The following is a 24492-nucleotide window of genomic DNA, read 5'->3' as shown; positions in this document are numbered from 1 at the left end:
TTGTATGGGTTTCAGATGAAATTAATGAGACGAAGAAGAGATATTCATGGGAAGTGGTCGCTGACATTGAAGATTATGATGAACAAGGATTGTTAAGACTGAGAAGGAAAGATCGAGAAAGAGATGGTGTGAATCAAAGAACAAAGAATCGAATGATTAAATCAGGTTGAAGATTAATATGGGTTCACTGGAAATAACCGAAACTGAGAGTTGTTGTGAATAATGGGTTGAGGCGATTTGATGAACAAGAGAAAGGGGATCTGAGAAGCTGCTACTGTTGTTATCAATCAACTCTGTCCAACAATATAACATTGTAAGGTCTCCTTCGTACAGCTTCTGTAATCTGTCCACCTTATTCATGGACCACATATCTGAAATATAACAAACAAGAATGACTCATCATCAAAGAGACAAAGATCTGTTCAGCAAGGGATTTCGCTAGCTGAGTCTTAGCAACACTTGGTTCCAGGAAGAGGAATGATCTTGTCGGTTGTTGTGATCGACCTAGCCCAGCCCTAGACCTTAAAATAGCCTCCGCCACTGCGGATACTGCTTGATCTTGCCCAACTACCGTCTTTTGCATCCTCTCACCAAGCTCAATCAATCTTAATTTCTTTTTCATTCTACCCGAGCCTTAGAACAAAAAACAAGGTTGCATAACTTGTTATGCACCTACAATAATATCTACATAGCATGGTATGCAGTCATGAAAGTGGATGCATAACCTGTTATGCATCCGAAAATATGACTGCATAATGCATTATGCATCGAGAAAATTGTTGCATAATCTTTTATGCATCGAGAAAATGGATGCATAACCTGATATGCATCATTTAAATATGGTTGCATAACTTATTATGCATCAATTTTTATGTACAAACTAAAATCAACCAAAACAATGGCTACATAACTTTGTTATGCAGATACATAACTTGTTATGCAGTCGAAAAAATGGTTGCATAATTCGTTATGCATCTGCATAACGTGTTATGCATCTTTTTTGGAGGCTGCATAATGAATATGCAGTCAGTTTTCGAAAAATTTCCCTAAAACGATGATCACCTCCGATTTTTTCGTAAAAAACAAAAAATTGATATTCTTGTTTGTACTCGTTGCGTAGCTCTCTTTAAAATATTTCCAACAATATAAGATTTGTAAAATTCCAAGGCGCGAATTTTTAGATATATTATATCCAAGTTGTATTGCCAATTATACCCCTGAAAAATTAGGATGCATAACGAGTTATCCCTGAAAAACAGTATGCATAACACGTAATGCGGATGCATAAATCGTCATGCAGACAGGTTTTAATAATTTCGGATAATTATGAGTGTCACAGAAATATTTATGGGTGTCTCGGTATCCAAAATTAATTGTGGGCCTGACAATGAGAATATTTTTTTTTTTGGTCTTCCCCTAATTTTCCCGACGGGAATTCATTGGGTTCAAATGTTTTTGCCTTGCGCCCCGGTCCCTTCAGAAATTTTACCAGGAAATCTGCCCCTTGGTTAAAATACCTTTTCCCAGATACTACAATAGAGCCTTTTAAATTACGGCGTCTGTAAAGTACAATTTCTTTGATGATGTTGTGGTTCAGAGTAAATTCATCACCATGCACCCCCATAGTGTCCTTCAAATAAGGAATGCAAAATGTGTCAAATTCACCTCCAGGATGACTAGGATATTTTTCTTGACCGTAAAAGTTGTAACAATTTTCCATCATCCAATGAGCCCAATCTAAATTGCAAGACATGATGACATATCTAACCTTTTTCTTGTGGGCGAGTTTAAAACCAGCTAGCATCCCCTGGAAGACGTGATAGAGTCCTGAAACCGGTGTTTCAGAAACCCCAGCTAGAGCAGCAATGGGCAGACCAGATTCACACCGCAAAACTGCCCCAAAACCTCCTCCTCTGCCCTTTCTGTAATAGCCGTCTATCATTACATAGTAAACAATATTTGGGTTGATCACTGGGATCCCCATAGCGTCAGTAGGGAAATTTTTGCGAACCCTATGAGCATTGAAAATAACCATACCCTCAGGAACACCCCTGTCACCAGCCTTCTTCTTCTTACCATCTTTAGTGCTTTTCTTCTTATCATCTTCAGAATCATCTTCCTTCCCAAAAAGATCATGCTTTGTTTCCCACACAATTTCTTTCTCCTCGTGATAACTAGGAGGAGAATCTGAAGAAGGACCCGCACTAGAACTGTTACCAGGATCCATAATCAATAGAAAGTGAGGAATGCAGAAAACCCTCGGCTTCAGATCACGGCGCATGGCTGCAAGAGAGATAACAATATATAATCGGCCATATCCAAGTTTTAGGATGCAAACAATATATAATCGGCCCAGATAAATAAGACCCAATAAGATAGGCTTCAAACTATGCAAGATATAAAAGCCACCTTTTATAGACTGCTCAGAGAAAAGAAAATTTAATAAAAATAAAGTATGGGACCAAAACCTCCATCTTTCCAAGAAAAAGAGAAAAAATTGTTAAGCGATAGCTAAAGGACCTTCCCATTTTTCAATCATACTAGATTTTGTGCCCGTGCTACGCACCGGGCGGACCCCCAAACCGCTTTGCCTTGCTCTGTCCTGATGCATGCTTAGGATTCTTGATTTGGTGTAGCTCGGCTTCGCCTCGCCCCGTTCCATGGTAACTGCACACAATAGCTCCACCATTCCATCCATTCTCTTCTTTCCTTTATACATCAGTTATATCTTCCGCAATAACACATTTCAAGCACATATTCATTCTCTTCTTTCCATTGCAGACTCAAACACCACATACCCACTACAACAAACTGCAGCTTCAATCACCCGCCGTGCTCATTTACTTGTAACTCCATTCAAACACAGGCCAACACACATCCAACCTTCTCTGCATTTCAGCTCTAAGCACAATACCACTATCAACTGCAACTCAACTATCTGCAGCCAGCTTTTACATCACAAACCACCTGCAATCATTTCAATGAAAAACCACATGCAATCATTGTTGTAATCGCAAACCACCTGCAATCATTTCAACCTTCACTGTAAACAACCATCACCTCCTTGCTGCAATTCAACTCAGCACCACCAACTCATCATAAACTCAGTAGCAGTTCACAAAATTCCAGCTTTTTCTTACTACTTCAATCACCAAACCAACAACACCAAATGCCCTTATTCCCTCTGCGTCTCAACACCATTCAGAGGTACTTCTCACATGAATCCATTGAGAGGCTAGAAAAACTACATTTCACAATTAACGCATCGGCAGAACGGTCAATCAAGTCGCTCGCCCGCCATAAGGAAGTACATCCAAGGACTTCAAAATGCTAGCAATTAGCGGAGCCCCACCAATGCCCCTTCACCCGTTCCAGCATGCAGTAAACTGATTAAGAAAGGAAACAAAAACAAACATGAGAAGACTTGGAACAACACAACGATTGCCTCTGCAACAACAAACCCAGTTTCAGTTTAGGACAGACATCAACAACACAACACTGGAGCTAAAAATATTAAACAAACATGATGATACCATTTTCCCTATAGTTATACAGCAGGAGCTTCGCTTAGAATTTTTGCATTTTTAAATAGAGTTAGTGATAGAAAGTCTCAACTTGTTTGGGAGTTGAGGCCTAGAAGAAGAAGAAGATTGACAGAAAGACAGTTGAACCCTATTCTTAAGTGTTTTAGTGTAGCGCAGTAAGTGACAATGATGGAATTGCAGCCAATGGAATCAAATTAAAGTTTAAGAATACACGTTCAACTTTCAGTAACGAAAACCGATCAACGAACATTATAAAACTACATAACCATAAATGATTTCTAAAATGGAAATCTCCACAGAATGTTAAATTCTTTCAGTAAATTTAACATTTTCTGAAGCTTCTCAAAAAAAAAAAAAAAAAAGGAAAGTGTGACGTGTGATGCGAATTTTGACCACAAAATATCTATCCCTGGTAACTCCAAGTGCAAGTATATAGATCTTGCACAGTTATGAAGATAAAGCTTTGAAGTACCCTTGAAGCAATGAAGCACAAAACCGAGAAGTTATATTTACAAACATTATAAGCACATGTAGCTCGTACCTAGAAAAAGTCGCGTACAACCAAAACAAAGTTCTTAATCTTTCACATAAAAGCCAATTTCTCATCAGCCACCACCCATTGTTTCATATGGACCAAAAACTAATGGACCACCAAAATCAAAGTGCGCTGCCAACTTACTTGTGCAATTCTTTTTCCTTTTCAAAAAACATACCTAATGATAAGAAGTGTTTCCATCAATTGCAACGATGCCGGCGAGCAAGTTTCTAAAGTCTTGACTATGCATAGAGCTAGAAAATCTTGTGCAATTTCTCCACCTGAACATGTTGAAAGAAATAACATAAATGTATATTCCATAATAAGAGTGTATAATTTCTTGGATTTATAGATATATACAACTGACCAAACAAAGCATTCTTTTATCACTATAAGCATGGCTACATACATATAAAAGATAGCGGATCTATTTTTCAATTTCATTGGATCACCATGGACTAATATGTTTGAAGACTTACATCTGGAGAAGTGAAGAGCCTTCCTTCAAAGTTAATACTAAGAAATTTTACTCCATTATTTATGTTCCAGTGCAAGTACCTGTGTAAAATTAGTGGTACACCTAAGGAAAAAATACCAATGAGCAAATTCTGAAAGTCAAAATCAAAGCAAGTATTACTAATGCATATGTAGAATAGAGATAAGAAGATAATGGAATTAGGGTATGGAGAAAAGAGACGGCGGAAGTGGTTTTAGGTTTTCAGCATCTCAGTTTCAATCCCTCTTAGACATAACTTCAAATTGAACCTAAATTACAGACCCACAACACCATCAACAGTCTTCTTTCCTTTTTGTATTCTCAGTCGAATAAACCCTAAATCCTTTTCAGTTCATACTTCAATTCAGAAACCCCCAAATCAAACCTAACACCAAATCAATTCGAGCCATTATACTCAAAATTGATCGAATGGAAAACCGGAATATGGCTCAATTGATTGAGAGAAGAACCATATTTTTGGTAGCGGGATTGAATAGCAGATCAAAGTTATGGCTCGATGATTTCTGTTGCAGAAGAAAAACTCAAGAGAAAGAGAAAGGAAGAGGTTCGACAAACGATTAGGGTTGTAAAAGAAAATAACGAAATCATCCCAAGAAAACAGAGATGACAGTGTTAGTTTTTTCGTAAGTTTTGTCTACCTACTTAACGTCCAGTTAAGTATTTGGTGTAAACCAAGTGTAAGTTATTATTTAGGTGTAAATCCACACATAAGTGTTGTATACCCACGTTTTTGCTAACGGTGTTACTAACGGGTGGTTAAATACAGGGTGTAAACTGAGTGTTATTCATGTTTAAATGCTCCGACCAATAGAGTTCCGCAATTTGTCCTCTCCAGAACTGCTCTAGTTCAAAGTTTTTATCTAATTTAATTTGATGAGGGTGTTACACTCATCGTGCGACGTGGGAGCTCATATAACTTAGTGTCTTAAAGGATGGGAGATTAGTCCTCGCTATATATGGTTATATGCTCCCTGTTGAAGTTTTTTTTTCTAATACAAAAACAAGGACAGTTTATTAACTTAAATTGTCGATATCTGTCTCACAATAACTGATTCGAAATAACAGTTCGAGTCTCATTAACGAGACTATTAATTCTAAACTTCCTACTGAAATCAGCAAGCTCATCAGCCACATTGGTGCGTACTTGCATAATTTAGGAATATAAGTGCATTTGATTTCAAAGAATCAAGCAGAATGATTTCATTTTTCCAAGCAATGGTGGGAGATGAATGACTAGATATCCAGTAATGCTCTTTATATCGGACTTTATCAAAATGTGGTTATCTCTCTACTCTATGTGAAGTCATTTTCCCAAGAAGAATGACTTCATTTTTTTTATAAAGTGGTTTTTATAAAGGGGTAGAAGTATGGAAGGAAAAAAATAAAGATCTTTGTTAGGGATAAATTAAAAATTCAACTAATTTTATTAATTGAAAATTTAAAAAATAAAAAATGAAAAAAATATATAGGTCAAACGAAGATCTAAACAATCAACACGTTAGTGCAGATACCATCCATTAATATTTGAAATGTTGGAAACTAAACTTAGATGTCGGTCATTTGCCTGAACCGTCCATTAAATAGCCTAATAATTCATCTTGTGTTTGGAAAATAGCGGTGCCATCACCTTGAAAATTAGATCAAAATCACATGAGTCGATGCTGGCATCTAGGCTTGGATTTTTAATTATTTGCTATGCCTCTATGTTTTTGGTACTTTTCTATATGGCACCTCGACTACAGCAAATCATAATTTACTATTCTAACCACTTTGTAGGTTCAGTTCATAAGTCTGAGTCTGTATGTAACTACAAAACTTTCTTATGGGTGGTGTTATTTTTTCGATGGAACTTTTTGCTCTCAAAGTCTTCGCCTTATTCTAATATAGATCATACGCGCATATATTATTTTCTCTTAGGTTAAGAAAACCCTTATGTGATACTGAAACGGTATCCGAATCGATGATGGGCCACCTGTCGAGGGTGAGAGAATACGTTGGATGGTTTAGGCCAGTTATTTTTATCATGAGTGGCAGGGAACGCCAAATATATGGACTTGTATGCTCTGGAACCTGGCACGTATCCGATCCAAAGGATGAGATTGTAATATCCAACATTTGTTGATGGTTCTCCGAGTAAAATATAATTAATGATATACCATAAACAAACAATGGGACCTCTTCAATTTTGCGTCAGAGTTGAAAGAAACATGGAGCTACATGCTCAGGCCGGGAACAACCCAAAGATGAGTGACCTCCCTGGAAGCTACTGGTGGATGACCGCAACAATGCTCGTTTAAAACACCACATTGCAGTGACTTAGAGGGAACGATATCGATGGAAGATCGGGTCATTACAACATATTTTCATAAATTACCATAATTTTTGTTAAGTTATCCTTCATTCATTTCCAAGACTGATATATGGATTCAAAGTTACTCATGGAACAAAGGAAAAAGTAAAGGGAAAGTATAAGGGTTTTTGTTTATATCAAGATAAGTGTTAATTATCTTAATTTATAGCAAAAATAAACAAAAAATTATGATGCACATTATTATAAATAAAGGCAATAGAGTAAAAAAAAACTTGTTTTAGTTTATATGTGAAAATCGAGGTTGAGTAACTACTAGGTTGCAAATCACTTACATGACCTTGTGAAAGGAGGATAATTCCTCAATTTGAAGTAATTACAAATTAACAAGTGGATTGGAAGATCTGCAAATTGGTATAACTTTTGAGGTTTTCTAGTAGGATTACTAGAAAAACTAGTACAAGAAAAGATCATACCATGAAAGGATTTAACATGAACAATACAGTGGGAGGTAATAATGAGATGAAGAATAAAAAGATAATGGAGTATCTTAGGAGAATGTAAGAATAACATTGAGTAGCGATGATGAAGAATAATGAATGGTACGATCTCAACCAAAAATTGGTGCAGATGGAGTGATCTTCTCAATTGAGGTTGAGTACTTTGATTTAATAAAGACAACCAATATTAAAATGGATTATAAATGACATAGAGCTTGAATAAATTTTCGTCCACAAATGGTATCATGGGAGAAAGATGTCCTAGTCTCGGTTACTGATGATGGATATACTAAAACAAAATAGACTAAATACATGGGAGAAAAAGGAGAATTCATGAGTTTCTCAAGACTCATGAGAGGAAGGGAAGAAAAATCTTATTCTTAGATCATTGCTCGGTTGAACCCACCAACCGTCGGTATGTCCAATTTAGTTTTCAATTTTAGTTCAAAAATTCATAGACGCTTGATTTGATTACTAAAGTCAAATTCGTTAGGTTAGTCTAGGAACATAGAAATGTTGATACTTGCTCTGGTTGCTTGAGAATACCTGTAAAAGTATCGAAGACAATGAAGACATCGTCCTTCACTTCGAGGTTAGTAACTACGGACTTGACTTGTTTTATTTTTATCTCTATCAAATCTTTATTCATCGAAAATATAACATACGAAGTTAAGTTCGTTTACAATGACTTTAGTATTGGTGACTTGGTCATTATACTGTGATCAAAGTATCATTAAGGTATATATACTAGTTATTTATATAACTTGAGTATATGGAATTACGAAGTATAGTAGTGTGTTTAACTTATGGATGAATTTGAAACTTGGAGTTATGTTTGAAAGCAATTTCGGAAACATAATTATTTGTTATTTTAGTTTTTCGATTGATTATTTGACTATTACAAATTCAAAGATGAAACTATTGATCGATCAATGCTAATAGACTTCATTTTATGCATGTTGATCAATGGTGGAATCAAGTTTTCTGAAGAGTTTACTTTGAAGTTCGAAGACTAAATACTTGAAAACCTTTCTTTTTGGTTTCTAACATATTTGTTACTTCTTACACACTTGATTCTATGGGATCAACAAGATGTTTATTTTGATAAGCATAAGTCTTCCAGAAAGATCGGGCGAATTGTCTAGTTGCTTGGATATAGCTTGTTCTATGAGATTAATTATTTTTATAATCATTATTTTTGTTTGATCTTTCACCAAAGGAATTTATATTGGACAAACATAAAATCATTTACTCTACTATATCTCTAATAAAGATTGATTTGGGAGATTGAAAAGTGAGCTGGTTACTGAAACATATTTAGTCCTTTAATGTTTCGTGTTATGCTCCAATTGAGAGCGAAAGCTTTCATAGCGGTGAAGCAACTCAAGATAGTGGATGTTGTCTTGAGATTCACGTGCATAGACTGTATTGGTTGTAGGTGCAGGGATACCAAAGGAACTGAGTTATGAAAGTGTGTTTACTTGGTCTCAATGATACGAAGTTGTGGTAGTCAATTTATACAGCGGCTTAATGCTGAGAGTATTCAAAACTGAACTATGCTTTAAAATATTTTTTTTGAGATTGAACTATGCTTTAAAATATTTTTCTTGAGATATAACAGGAAATGATGGGAATATTAAAAGTAACTAAGAAGAATATTGTATGGATTGCAGCAGAAAATATTTCTAAGGAATAACAAAGGAATCAATAAACTAATTACCATTGTAATACTATCATTGTGTTTTTGAATTGTTTTTTTCTTTTTAGATTTTTAATATAAATGTTGTTTTATATTTTTTTTGAATAAGCACGATGTTGGAACATGAAAGGGATAGTGTGCCTAGTATACCACCAACGTTTTTGTTCGTAAACCTGTATGGACAATCCTTGTACGACCAATATATTAAGATCTTTAATAAATAAGATCCTTATTCCTGATTGTATTGTCAAGGTCAACCTAGTATGTACGTAAACCTTCAGGATCTGAATTCAATCAAGAAAAGTCTTGCATGATCTATGTTTCAAGATCTGAATTCAACAAGAGCAAGTATTGTAAAATCTTTACTATCAAGCTAAAATACTTTCTATGTTGATTAACATACTTATGGGTTTAATCGGGCAATGCTCTAACAGAATATGTCATAGTTCATAAACTAAATTCTGCTTGAATAAAGCGGACAAAAACTTAAATTCTGCGTGTAATACTAAAATTTGCATGTTTATGAAAGTATTTTATTGGTGAGTCTAGTTTTTATGGGTAAGTTTTGGCATTAACACTTTTACTTGCGAATTCTTTGAGTAATCTTAAAAATGTGAAAGTTTAATTATCACCCGAAATTTCCCAACGATATTTTATAATCTATCTAGATTTTATTCCTACGATCACTTATTAATTGAAACAATCTCCATGAGAAGCATTGATTTGTGAATGAGAAATTAGCGAACCCACTTAGTTCCGCAAAACCTTTTTGTTCCCGTAAACATCGAAAATATGAGGTATTTCACGACTACCACTGACATGAGATGTCAACCTAATTTTAGTTTCCGAGTGACAACCTAAACAATGGACCCTCAATTGAAAAATAAAAAAAGTAAATAAATCAAAATGGAAAAATAAAAAAAAATAAAAAAAAATAAAAAAAAGGTCACCCAGTCCCGGTGGACATACAATTCCTGTTATATAATTCTCCGCCATTAGCGCATCACGGAAATCAATCTTGTTAACTTTATTCAAGTGCTCAATTACTTTACAACATTTAACGGAAGTTTACAAAAAGCAAAGCCCTTATGACCAATCTTGCACCATACAGATACAGTACCAATAATATCAGTAAAAAATTAGCTTAAAAGCCTCGCACTGTAAACGATTTCTTAATCACTCTTAAATATCTAACACCACTTGCATTAGATATGAGTCTCTAAATTGGGATAAAGTCGCTTCAATTTCAACCCATTGAGAAACGCATTTGTTGGATCCAAGAAAGTGATTTTATTTATACGTACACAAGTACAGTTTCCGTATTACAGTATGTAACCTGTCATGTTCTGTTCTGTTTCGTACCCACTTCCGGCTCCTAATACCACTACTTCCCCCACTACTATAAATTCATCATCCCACTACTATTCCAGTTCATTACTCGAGTACTCGTGCAAATACGACTTTTACTTAGATTCCACAGATCTGTTTCTTTGCAGGTCGGAGAAAAAACAAATTTTGTTCTGAATTCCATGTTGTTTTGTTTGTGATTTTAGAACAATCTGGGAAGAACCCATTTCTCAGAAACTCTAAACAAGTGATGGGTCGTTCTTACTTTCTTGGGTTTCTTATGTTTTCAGCTGTTTTACTTCTCTGTTCCTCTCAAGGTATGTATGTCCATTTTCATGTCTTCTTTTTGTTTCCTCTTGTATAAATACATGTTTTAAATTCTTAATTAAGGTGTGTTAAATTTTTTTTATTCAAATAGGTTCTGGGAGAAAACTAATGACACTGGAGATTATTGATGAAGACTCTCCTGCAGCTGTCGTATTGCCGGAGGCGAGAAAGATGATTGAAATCATGGATTACAATCCTGATCCAGAAGCAAATACAAATTCTAAAAGTGCGTTCACATCTCCTCTATCTCCTCCTCCACCTGCTCCTCCTCCGCAGCATCATCACAGAAACCATGATTAGAGATAAATTTGTATCATTTTCAGATTCCAAATAAAACATACTCTTTTTTCTTATAAATTAGTATAAACTTTTGTTTTTGGTGGAAGAAAATCGGACTGATGTTGACTCATGTGAGAGTCAAGAGAGATTATTATAGCGACTTATTTTTGTAATTACAGGTATTTGTCTTCTGGTAATGGAAATGAATTATCATGTTACATTTTGGCACTAATGCCCCAAATTGAAAGTTTTTTCCCCTTCATTTCACATGTTTTGGAGCCATAAAATTCAGCCAGTGATGCAGGAATTATGCAGAAATCTGGTGGAACCACCATATAGGTTTGAAAAACTTCCAAGCCACTTCAGCAAATCGACTAGATGATTGCCTAACCAAAGGTAGCATATCTCTTGTATGGTATCCTGCAGACAAGGTTATGAGCATTTCATCAGTGTTCATACATTTCTAACACTTTGTAAAAGAATATAAAGTGCCAGTGACCCTGTTATAGAAACTACTAACCGTATTTCCATGACGCCATCCAGTTTGTATTCTTTAACCGAAGGAAAGAAACCTCTTATGAAGGTAAGATCATGACTTCTTTCCAACTTTGGGCATTTCTCCACAGTCATCTTCTCCAGGCAAGGATAAGAGGTGGAAACAGAAGACAGAGAAGTAGGAAAAGAACTTGCAAACCTCCTTGTGTAAAATGATGGCGGTTCCCACATCCTTAGGAGAGGCAAGTCGTGTAAATTGAAGCTTACCAATGACAGGAATGTTGGACGTGCTTCGCCGTAAAAATCAGTACCAAGACACTGCACAACATCCATCGTAGATATTGAAAGTATCTTAAGACACGGAAGCTGCCCAAGGGCTGGAAGTTGTTCACATCCATAACAATTTTTTAGCTCAACCTCCACCAAATTTGGTATAGCTGATGAAATAGTACTACTAATCATCCATGTTGGAAACTTCACACCATGAAGCCAACGATCTTCAACATTACCAGACTAGGGTTAGGCTGCAACTGCTCCATCACTGTACTATCGTTAGCACCTTCATTAAGATCCCCTCTGCAACTCCACTCTAGCATTAAACTTCGAATGTTTTGTTTCCCCTGCAAATTTGCTTTTTGAGCATCTGCTGCTTCCGTCACATTTTGAAGGTTACTGATTTGTAGCTTTCCTTCAAGCAGTTTTAAAAACCCCAACTCCCAAATAGAAGACCTGCTAGTGCTTCCGCTGTACCGTGCCACTTTAAATACCGCCAATGTTTGAAGTTGTGTTAGATGTTCAATCCCCCTTGGCGTTTCATCCCACTTTCCGTGGTCGCTTAGTACAAGATGTCTTAAATTGATCAATTTATGTAGGTCCTCTGGAAGCTCTCTAATATTAGAACAATCTTCTAGCTTCAAAGTCCGCAAATTGCTAAGCTTGGTAATGAACTCCGGTAGTACCTCCAAATGACAACCAGATACATCTAGGTACCTTAGACATTTCAGCGATCCCAATTTTTTTCTCGGAAACTTTTTTAAATGGTGGCAATACCTGAGAAGCAAGGTCTGCAAATTGTAGAGACATGTTATAAATTCAGGTAATTCTACAATTTCAGTTTTTGAGAGATCAAGATACCGAAGATGCTTCATATTTTGGATAGATGGTGGCAACTCTTTGATGCTACTCCATTGCAAATCCAACACACGAAACTTTTTTATTCTTGAAGAAGTTGTGACAATCAATGCTATGATCTTCTCCTTGAACATCGCTGATGAAAGTGCGCAATTTTGATGCATTCTCCAATGATTTTGGACATGTAGGCATTTTTTCATCAAAACTCAACCTCAAACGTCGAATTTCTGAAACATTGCCGATCTTGCTAGCCTTCAAAATGGAGAATTCAGGCATCCCAACATGTTCTGCAAGATCGTGCACAAGGTGATGCATCTTGCAGAAATGAGTTTCGCCATTGGCATCTCTCGATACATCTTGTAGTAAGAAATTCGAAAGCAAACAATCGAAATATTCACTTCCTACATCCTCAATCTGTTCGTCAGAATTTTTTTCGGATCGATGAAGGAACCCTTCCTCCATCCACAACTGAATCAGCACCTGCTTCTCAATTAAAGTATCTTTGGGAAACAACGAGCAATATGCAAAACATTGTTTTAACTGTGAAGATAAATGGATATAACTTAACTTTAGTGCAGGAAGCAATTGATTTTCTCTGTGTTGATCCCAAATTTTACTGTCTCTACTAACCGATTCCCACTCGCTATCTTTCTTCTTGAAGTATAATACACCCCCGAGACTTTTCGCTGCCAATGGGACACCTCCACAATTCTGCGCAATGATATAGCCAAATGCTTCCAGTTTTGGAGTCGCTTCTGCTCCACCAGGAGCGAATGCTCTTTGCCTTAAGATTATCCAGCAATCATCGTCTGATAATTCTGGTAAACTGTAAGAAGGGCTCTTCCCACGAACAACCAAAGCAACTTCATTGCTACGAGTGGTAACAATTATTTTGCTTCCAGTTGCACCAATATTTAAGTGATTATAAAGATCTGACCAGTCACCAGGCTTCTCATTCCCCAAATCATCAAGTACGAGCAGGTATTTTTTACCTCTCAAATACATGTTGATCCTGTTTACTATCAGAGTCAGATTATCTTCGTCACATTTAGCATTTGTTATAGACTCGATGACTTTTATTAAAACCCGTTTGACACTAAAATCTTCAGAAACATGGACCCATATTCTCAGCGCAAAGATATCAGAAAGAAATTCCTCATTGTAGATTAGTTGAGCCAAGGTGGTCTTTCCTAAGCCTCCCATCCCTACAATCGGAATTACTGAAACTTCTTTACCTGCCTGAGTAGGATGGCTTGAGGATGAGGATGCTGAAGAGTGAGATGAGGTGTTACTCGTCGCTAACAACATATTTAGTATCCTTTCTTTATCTTTTTCTCGTCCAATAACTTTTACATCATCCACCAGCAAAGGTGTTGTTTCTTGGTTCTTAGTACTTTCCTCGTGACAGAGATTCGAAGGCATGAGATCACTTCGAAAAACAAGAAAAACCGTATCTCCAATAATATCAGCCAGTTGTCTATTGATATCTTCTATTTTCTTAGCAATTTTATGATTAAATACTATTGAGTTTGAGCTTGAAAATATTACACGTACCCTATCCCTTTTCCGATATGCCATTTCATGAGCATGTATAGCTTTATATGAGAAGTCATCAAGAATGTCATCAGCATCATAAGCTACATCTTTAAGCCTTTTCAGCCAATGCTTAACAGCATCCGTCTTATTTTGCTGCTTTTCAGCATCCTCTAGTACATCTTGAATTAAGGATACAGTATTTTGAAGCGACATCAATTCTTCCTTCACCTTCGAAGCCGCTTCAATTTCTGAAGCAACCACGGAACACAGGTATTTCACCATCTCCAGCGCACATGAAGCAAAAAAGACTCAGCCATTGGAAATCAACTATAACAAACTCGGATTCAGTAGAAATGTGATTTAGTAGAACGTGATCGGTGTGTTATGGTAATGAAGAACGCAAGATGATGCACATATATATGGCTCAGTTCAGCTACTGGCAAAGCAAGTTTGTATTAAATTAAATTTTAAGAAGCTGCATATGCATGACATGATAAGATCTCAACAACCAGAGTTGCAAATATATTTAATCAGAACACTTGGCCACCATTTAGGTAATACTAAAGATTCCAGCTCTACTAAAGAAGCCATCTTCCACCTGTTTTTCTAGTTAATTTGTATACCCCATTGCCTTTCAAAAATGCATTGGCTAGAACTAGACGTGGACTCCACCAGTATATTTAGTCATTAACTGATTAACACCACTTGGTGAGATGTAAACATCAGGATTAAACGATAATCCAACATGTCTCTAATATTGGTTCTTGACTAAATCAACCTTAATACAAATAATGAAACTTGTCCATTTGGTTGATACTATCAGTTGACTTGGCAGATCAGACAAATTCAACCTTTAAGCTGTGCACTATTATAATTTCCAGCACACGATAGTTCTGGTAAAGGTTTTCTAGCCAATGTGTGGACACCTAGGAGGCTAGGACTAAGTAGGAAGACATGCATCGACTGACTTATTCCGTCAACCACTTGTTCCACTCATACATTTTCCTAGAAAGGTCCACTGAACTGCAGTCATTATGTACATGTTATTTCTATATGAAATTACATTTTGAAATATACAACTGCATTCTGTATTTGCACAACCCTTAGCTTCGAGTTTCACATCTATAAAGATTCTAATAAACAAAAATTAGTAAAAGGGGAAAACTAGGGCACTACTTGGTCATATATATTCTTTTTAAGGTTCAAAATGGCATCAATAAGGAAACAGGATGTTAGTGAGTTACAAATTCAGTTTGTAGCTATCAACACCCAACAAATTTACAACTCTACTATAGAAGTGACTTCGTATACCTGATTTTCCAGTGAGTTTGTATGCCCCATTATTGCCCTTCATAAATTCCTTGACAAGAAGTGGACTCCAATATATTCAGTCATTACTCACCTGGCTAAGACCATTTGGTGAGATGTAAACAGCAGTCCAGAAAGAAAAAAGAAAAAAAGAAGATGTGAACAACAGGATTAAAATGATAATCCAACATATCTTGAATGTTGTTTCTTGACTAAATGTCTAAGTCGATGCTAATACAAAATAATGAAACTTGTCCATTTGCTTAATATTATAGTGAAACTTGTTCATTTGACTTGGCAGATCAGACAAATTCAACCTTTAAGAGGAGCATTATTAAACTTAAACTGAGGTGGTTTCTTGATTGATAAGATCCACATAGAAAAAGCAATGCACTAGGATAACAAGGGCTACAAGTACTTGGTACACAAGAATAGAAAAATATCACAAAGACTCTGCATAACAAGGGAATCCCAAAAGAAAAAACTTGCAACAGTTGAATGCCTATGAGATAGACCTGACTAACATTCGTCAGGAATAGCTCTAACAGTTAGGAAATTCAATTCAGCTAAGCACGCAGTTAAATCTCATAAAGGTTTCTAGCTGATTCTTCTCTAGTCATTATCTAGCTGATGCCGACTTGATGATGCACAAACCCTTTGTTGAATCATTTCTAATCTGGTGGGATGCTCAACTTAAAGTCAGTTAAGTTCAACTACGACTACGATTTTATGAGCCCTCAGACGAAAACATTTAATCTAATTTCTCTCTGGTAGAGTGGGTTAGATCAATGTATTGATACATAGAACCTAAGTGCACCGTTCTTATCTTTACCAACTGGTGGAATAAAATTCGATAGTCAGTAATTAACCATCACAATATATGAATAAATATGAGCAACACATTGACTGACTTGTTCGGTGAACGACTCGTTCCACTCTTACTTTTTCCTAGAAAGGTCCCCTCACTGCAGTCATTGTCTACATGTTTTTTTTTTTTTTGATCAGAAATCAACGTCCGTAGCATTGGGATGCAAGGGCAGTTAAGCTAGCCGCGGCTAGCCACCTTCGAGTCATTGTCTACATGTTATTTGTGTTATAAAATTGCATTTTGAAATAAACAACTACATTCTGTGTTTTCACAACCCTTGCATCAAGTTTCACATCTATGAAACTTTCTAACAAACTAAAATTAATCAAATTGAAAAATTAGGGCACCACTTGGTTATATATTTCCTTCCAAAAAAACATAGAACAAGAAAGGATTCAAATGGCATCTGGGGTTGAGATTCATATTACCAACTGAAAAAATACAAAAAAAAACAACATTAATTACCGGGAGAAGAAATCTCCATTCCCACTGCACATGTATTGGATTCTAGAGTGTCACCGCTGGTCGCATTTCTTCTCAGAGGAAGAGAGTAGAAGTAGCACAGTAAACGCCCCTCCGTTAAACTGTCGGATCTGCATGCTTGAAGGATGGTTTATTGCCTCTTGGGGTTTGTAGAGTACATAGTAGCTCCATGTTCTTTGAAATTTGTATATTTGTAGGCTCAAATGCAGTTTAGTAGTCATTTTCCTGAAACTGAATCAGAATCTGATACTTTGATGGATAATGAATTGTTCAGAAATTGTAATCGCATCTTCGCATTGTCTAGTGTCTAGTGCTGGATGGTTATTAGATACTAAGTTCTCATCACCTGTCCCTCAGTTCTCAGCCAAAAACTAGGTTAAAGTGTTGAGTGACCCATCTCAGATTAACTATTAAAAAGGGGGATGTTCAATCAAATTTTGCGAGAAATCTGATTTGCACTTGCCACTTGGTGATGGGAAAACGTGCAAGCACTTCACCAACCTAATCCCTTAACTGAAATGGATCTCTTAATAACACTCACTTACCTTTAGACGAGGTTCATTTCTGAACGCACTAGAAACGTTCAGAAAGGTGACAAAATTAGTTGGTCCTCTTACTCAGTTTTAGATGATTGTTTGTTCCTCACAAGACACTCAAATTATCTGTTTTAAATATGTCAAGAAAAACTTGAATAGCCTTGCAGACATAGCTACCAGACATAGTCGAGTCGATAATGTCTCAGGAGAGTGGCATGAGAATAACTGTCCACACTTCATGCAAAATGCCGTAAACTCCATTTAAGGCAATATAACTCTTTTTCCTAGCAAAAATAAAAAAAAAAGAAAAAAAAGTGACAAAATTGATGTATGCCCCTTTCGAACAACCCACTAATTCCTACTCAATTGGTTGACTCAACCACTACCTAGTCTGATTAACATATGGACTGGTTTCCCTATCACTGTTTTGGTGCTGTGTAGTTAACAAGAGTAGCATGCTAGAGCAGTGGAAAGATCAATCTCCAGATGGTGAGCAATGAGCATCACCTCGTAATACAACTGGTTACTAAGATTTCATGGATGGGCCTGGCTCAATAACATTGGCCCCATGAGTTGGTTCCTTAGCCCTCTCAACGAGCAAATCTATAATACAAAACAGAATGAGTTTTTGAGCTTGGACGGATGGATAACATTTTGAGAGACAAACGTTGCATCCGACCATCCCAATCTCATCCCAGCCAAAGACATCTAACGGATATAAAAGTTGTAATCTCTTTTGTAATGAATTTGAATTGATTAGTTCTATCATAATTAAGGTCATAAAATTCACAAATACATTATGAATGTACATTGATTGGATTTCTTCATTTAAATAAAATAAATGCATTACGAATTTCTTTTAAGAGTATTTTTTATATCTTTTACGGATATAAACAAAATACAATTTATTATTATTTTTTTACAAAAATCGGTCAAGCTTTGCAAATAAAGTAGAATTGAAAAATAAAATAAAAAATTGGTAGAAATTTTTCTACTGATCACGTTACGCCCTCCCTCATTTTATATGTTTGTAGGGAGAAACCAGAGGTGGATCAAAAAGTTGTTTTTCAAAATAAAATTCAGTGGCGGACAAGTCAACTCCATGTTTTAAGAGAACTTTTAGATATAAATCATATGATTGACCCCACTTAAACTGATAATTGTAGCCTAATATTAAAAATGTTACGGGGAAGTGGTAAGTGTGACCCCATTGAACGAAGTTCCTAGGTCCGCCAAATTAACAACACATAAGAACTCTTTATCAAATAAACTAGATAACAGTTATTTACTTTTTTTTTATTAGTAAGATGAATTGGTATTAAAATGCAAAGGGTTGTTAAATGGATTGATGATACAATCTTACAGATATTGTATATTAATCCAAGTTTGTCGAGCTTATGCTGTTTTGGTTTTGGTCATCAAAAATAAAATAATGCAACACGATAAAAGAATTTGACTAGCAAGATTTAATTTCAGTAATTACTCTTAAATCGACGGCACTTTAAACCAACTTTCAAAATTATTTATATCAAACTTTCAGGTTCATAAGTTCTTATATGTGGATCTCAGCCTAACAAGATTTCGAAACCTAATTAAATATAATCGTTGATCAGATACATGTTGAATTACTATTTTTTTATATGTTTTTATTATATATTTACTACAGCTTTATGTTAGCCTCATGCCGTGCCGTTACGGCATGGGTTATTTCTAGTAACAAACAAATAAGAATAAATCCATCAAAACGGAGAAACAAGCAAAACAAAATAATTGCAGTCTATATGCCTGTGTGTACTGTCAACGTATTCCTTTACACTGCTGTTACTTCTGCTAAATAACTCTAACATTCACGGCATTTCTGGTGATGAATATTATAGATCAAAAGATCAAATGGCACAACATATATAAGCCTAAACACTATCATACGTAAGCAATCGAATAGTGTGTCATGAGATATCTCATAACACCCAGAACAGTGAATTATTTACACCAGAGTTGGAAAAACATCATGTTACCATGACAAAATTCTGCCTGAAAGTGTTCACTATTCTTATGAAATCTACTGGCTAACTAAGACAAAATTTTCTATTCGAGCAATATATTTCCTCAATTGAACCAATTTCCGCAACTTAAAATTTAAATCACAGGCTATGTCTTAAACTAACAACCTTATATGATTAAGCTGAGAAGTAAAAACCAAATAGATGTCTGGGAGCTAGACTATTAGGATAGCTCTCCATTTCCCTTTTTTTTTATGCATATACTTCTCAAACTTTATTTTTAAACACAAAACAAGTTTACCAACATAAGCATCACATTCTCCATCAAGATTTATTATAAGTAAATAACAAATTGTGCAATTAACATAGCAACATAGAATATAACAGGCTACAAGAGTAGTTCATAAATATTATAACATAATTACACAATGTCAATTAAGCAAGAGTAGTTCATAGATATTCATAGCATAATAACAGGCTACAAGAGTTATCTCGGAATGATTAAAATCTGAACTAAGGGTATCAGTTTATACTTACGTAGAGATATCTTACTCCAAACTGATGCTTCTAAGACTAAGCACTGGCATCTTTCACCTCACTTGCACTTGCTCTTTCATCGGATTCCATTGTTTTTGTATCTTTTTCTCCTAATGGTTTTAATGAAACCAAGGTATTCTTGTGACTGATTACTTTAGAAGTAACCTTGCCAAAATTCACATCCATATTGGTTGATGAAGCTTCTGGATTGTAAATATAAATTTTACTATGCCCGTAGAACAAAAGCCTACCGCTCTTTGTATACCCAAATGGCAACGATACGTAACTGTCAAAAGGATCAAACCTGAACTCTTTACTCCAGCTCAATTCATTACAATTATCTTCATTCTTCTTCAGTAACCATATTTCACAACCACCGACATTGTGATAATCACTATAATAAGTAGCACTTAGGAAATCACCCAAAACCCCAAGTGAAATAGCAAAATCTGGAACTCCACAAGGTGGAGGTGGAAGCTCACTAAACTTTTCATCATTCAAATTGAAAGCAAGAATGTTTTCTTCGTCGTGGTTAACCCAATGAAGAGATCAATTTGCAAACGTACCAACACATAATACAAGGCGTTTCATATTTTTCAACTTCATGTCCGACTCTCCCAAATTCCTCCATACATTGCCACTGCCAAGAGTGTACACTTGAGGAATTCCAAAATTTGGTTTGTCAAAGTCAAAACAGATTCTAACAACCTTATACTCATTGGTTGAACGACTGTAACCAAATCCATTCCACATGTACTGTCCTTGTAAATTTGGAAGGATAATATATTCTCTGGTGATTGGATTACAGATATAAGCAGGTCCATAATGATGTTCATTAACATTATCTGAAGTAACACCACCATATGAATTGAAGCAAATTAAACCATTAGAGGAGCCAATAAAATAATAATTTTGAACTTGAGGGTTTAAATTTATCCTTGTTTTTCTGTTGAAGGGTGTCTCATGACAATTTTCATCATATTCAGTATAATAAAGTTCTTTCACTCCTTCATCGTCAGAATCACTATTCTCGCCAGTTAAGAAAATAAAACTTGGCTTACCAGAATCATCAGCGGAATCATGATGATTGAAGTGCAACTGAGAGAAGGATAGATGACGAATAAGATCTTTCCATGGTTTGCAGACCAGCTTGAAATCTAGAACAGACTCAGTTGGTACCCTAGTCAGTATGTCTAGTATGATCCCTTCCGGTAGACTGTTAAGCCCCTTCATCTTGAAACCCTTTCTCTAAAGAGAAACAATAGTTATCACAGAAGACACGGAAAGTAAATTGAATCGACGATTTCTTTTTCTAGGGTTTGAAGGAGAAATAGGGTTTGATTTTGGAGATAGAGCAATCTGAAAAAATGAACTGGTTATTCTTACTCATTTGCCTCTCAGGTTTAGGTAAAAAGACAAATCTATACAAGGGAATGTGTTTGTTCACACAGAAAACAGAAGAAGGGTGCAGGCCCTACGACTTGCAAAGGCATGGACACATGGTTATTAGTGGTAATTTCCCAAAGTTATTATCACAAACTGGCCGCTTCAAATCATTCAAGGCAAGAGGGCAACTGGACTTGGTCCAGAAAAAATTCTTCCAATCTCGAAAGCATTGAAAAATGAACTATAAGATGAGTCAATATCTAAGGAAAAACAAATTAATGTATCGCTGCTGGATTTACAACAACAGTTCTCAAATTCGTAACAGCATAATCTACAATCTAGTATTCCAAGTTGCCGATTTTCAGATACTATCCTACTAACTTAATGTCAGCTGAATCAGCGCTGCCTCTGAGTGACATATGGACTAGTTCTCCTAATAGGAGTGGCGTTCTTGAGAAGTGGAATGAGATTCTGGATTCTGGTTACTAGGCTTCTATGGTCAGTCCTGGCTCAATAACAGGGGCGGCATGAGTTGGAAAATAAATCTTTTAATAAGGAGATACAAGTGCAACCCATTTAGAAATCATGTGATCATCGAGAAGCCTTTGCAGATCAATATTATTAATAATATCTTAATCCAATTCAACTGTGTGATCTTAGCAATGGAAGGATCATTGTTCCCTTATACTTCAAACTTGTAGATGTCGAAAATCCTACAACTACATCCAAAGAAACACATACACACACCTAATGAAGTAAACCAGCAAGAGATGCACAAGAACACAAGATATACGTGGTTCAGTATGATTACCTACGTCCATGGGGGTAAAAGGATGATCTTATTACTAGATTCAAGGTTACAAATTATGTATCTCACTAACAAGCACTTTGTTCTCTCTCTCAAGTTATTGATATTCTCTTCACCCTCACTGATTACTTGGTCCTTTAGCTCTATACATGGCCCTCTATTTATAGCTACAAGTGATGATACATCCAAGTTACAGTGTAAGTCGCGGCGTATCTTCCTTGATGTCCTTCTCGGGTAGCAGGCGATGTCTTTTCTGAGATGTAGGGATAGGACTAGTGATATCTTCTCCCGACATCCATTCATCCGATATCGATCAGTTAGTGAGTATAGACGATGTCGCCCTTGATATTATTAGTCGAGTCTTACTTTGACCATATTCTCCTTATTTTCTCAACTACTTCGTCAATGCATTTATTGCTCTTGTACTCAATGGTTATCTCTTCTGTCACCTCCGACCTTTACACGTATTGTCTTCACGGGTTCCCTTGGTGTCTCTTTTCTCGCGCCTAGGCCAGGTAGAATGATTTGGTACTTCACACTTCATCTGTTGTCGATGCCCCACTACCTAGGATTGCTCCACCTGGATCTGTGGATTATTTACACCTACATTTATGCCCCTTCTTTAACTCGTGTGATTGACACGAGGGGAAGAAACCGCTTCGCCTTCCACGTCCACTGCCATGTCGTGTTTCATGCCATGTTGTTCCCCACTACACTCGTCTTTATGACTTGTTTACCTTCTTCACTGGTTACAATTGTTGGGACTATAAATTCAAGCCATAAACCCTTGGTTTTCACTTTTACCTTTTCCGAAAACTTGCACTCTCTCTCCTTAATTTCTTCTTTCAACTGCTGCTCTGATATCCCTTTGTCTTCTAATCCTATGAAAGCTTCAATCACCCTTTGATCCTTCCATTGATTTCTTCTTACTGCTGTTGCGATTTTTGCTGCTTGCTACCTTATTTGGTTCGAGGTTTCTTCCCAACAGTTCTTCCCTGGCTTATTCGACTCCCTCCATGATAGAGAGGAGGTGTGTCAGTTATACCTTTTCTGATGATGATGGTGTTCCCATTGATTCTTTGTTTATTGTTGACAGCCCTTCGCACCATGATCATCGCGCCATTAACTCTATCCTTTCTGATGGTTCTCCTTTGGTTTCATGTAGGAATGACAAGAGAGTTTCCAAGGACTTGACTGATAACAGTTCATCAAGCAGTTAAAAGATGATTTTGGTCTCCGTGGTTATGACATCAGACTATTATCGGGCCAAAGAGGTGTTTTGAAAAGTGATGTCATGAATTTCCCTCACTCAGTCGAGGCGACCGTCATCACCAAGGGTCAGTTGGAGATCGGGCTACGGTTTCCACTGTACGATCCTAGTCGTCCCTTCCTGCACGAAGCTCTTTCAATGATTCGTCCATCTCGTACTTCAGCTCAATGGAATGGCAACACCTTTCGTCTCATAAACGAGTGGGAGAGGCGAGGGCGAGGAGAATGCACTCCCACCGCTTGGTCGACCTATGATCCTTCTGAAGCAGGCAACTATACTCCCGCCAGCTTTGCTTCCAACTACCGGAGTGGAACTTCTACCAATGGTTATCTTGCTGGCTTCGCTGCCAGTCCTCATCGCAACAAGACTCTCCCTGAGGGTTTTAAGAAGCTTCTCTTGGACGAGGACCCTGAGGGGAAGACAACTAATAAGCATGCCCGCCATACTAGTGATGTATCTTGGGATCGGGTTCCTCTTGTTATTTATGGTCCTCTTCTTAGTGGCAAGTTTCCTCCTCCGGCCGAGCCCTATCAGTTCTGGGTGGTCAATGTTGATCGAGTAAGTTTTTCAATCTTGGTCGATGTCGGCCCGAGTGATCAGTGGGATGGTGTTTTAATTTTTTGTATTTTGTAGTTCAAATCCCAGAGTAGCCAGCCTGAGGCTCTCAGTCTTCGAAAGAGGGACAGAGGTCCCATCACAGGAGTCGAGAAAGAGGCAGGGAAGGTAACAAATATACTGCTTTATTCATAGTACATGTACTTACCCCTATTTGTTGCCTTGAATGGATCTAACTCATGTGCAGAAGTCGAAAGTTGATAAAGCAGAAGCTGGAGGTGCTTCAGCGAAAGATGGTGAGGATCCCGACGATCGGCTACCTTTATCTTATTTCCTGAGGAAGTCACCTCAGAAAACTTCTGATGTTTCGTCTACCGTTGTTGGTGGTAATCCAAGTGGGAAGGGTAAGGAATCGAAGGTCGATGAGTCTGCCTCCGGGAAGGTTATGCCCCAGCAGTCTGCTGGTAAAGGTGTCACCCTTGCCGATGGTGTTGTGTTTCTGTTGTCTGATGGTGATGATGA

General features: G+C 36.7%; 2 protein-coding genes and 1 pseudogene across 3 annotated transcripts; all 3 read right to left on the bottom strand.

The window, feature by feature from the left end:
• Positions 1-1284: 1284 nt before the first annotated feature.
• LOC113275204 lies at positions 1285-5147 on the bottom strand. 2 transcript variants are annotated; one of them, XM_026524649.1, is made up of 4 exons: positions 4560-5147; positions 4259-4361; positions 1769-3386; positions 1285-1630 (listed from the first exon to the last, which is right to left on the bottom strand). In XM_026524649.1, exons 3-4 carry the CDS (start codon positions 2279-2281, stop codon positions 1370-1372), a joined length of 774 nt encoding a protein of 257 aa, XP_026380434.1. In that variant the 5' UTR covers positions 2282-3386; positions 4259-4361; positions 4560-5147; the 3' UTR covers positions 1285-1369. The 2 variants fall into 2 exon arrangements, with proteins under 2 accessions (XP_026380434.1, XP_026380433.1); XM_026524648.1 differs by having other exon boundaries at positions 1285-3386.
• A 6263-nt stretch (positions 5148-11410) lies between these two features.
• On the bottom strand, positions 11411-15591 carry LOC113275203 (annotated as a pseudogene).
• Positions 15592-19987: 4396 nt separating this feature from the next.
• Positions 19988-21184, bottom strand: LOC113272381 (F-box protein At3g07870-like). Its single transcript, XM_026522224.1, has 2 exons — positions 20518-21184; positions 19988-20472 (listed from the first exon to the last, which is right to left on the bottom strand). The coding sequence occupies exons 1-2, from the start codon at positions 21182-21184 to the stop codon at positions 19988-19990; spliced, it is 1152 nt and encodes a 383-aa protein (XP_026378009.1).
• Positions 21185-24492: the final 3308 nt, after the last annotated feature.

This window comes from Papaver somniferum, chromosome 4, assembly GCF_003573695.1.
Source record: "Papaver somniferum cultivar HN1 chromosome 4, ASM357369v1, whole genome shotgun sequence".
NCBI lineage: Eukaryota > Viridiplantae > Streptophyta > Magnoliopsida > Ranunculales > Papaveraceae > Papaver > Papaver somniferum.
Note: the sequence above shows the minus strand (reverse complement) of the source record. Positions and strands in the feature narration are given on the sequence as shown.

Coding starts and splice junctions, on each gene's coding strand:
- LOC113275204 (XM_026524648.1), bottom strand. CDS start 2,281: ATGCGCCGTGATCTGAAGCCGAGGGTTTTCTGCATTCCTCACTTTCTA.
- LOC113272381 (XM_026522224.1), bottom strand. CDS start 21,184: ATGAAGGGGCTTAACAGTCTACCGGAAGGGATCATACTAGACATACTG. Junction 20,473..20,517: donor ACGCCTTGTATTATGTGTTG/GTACGTTTGCAA, acceptor ACCACGACGAAG/AAAACATTCTTGCTTTCAAT.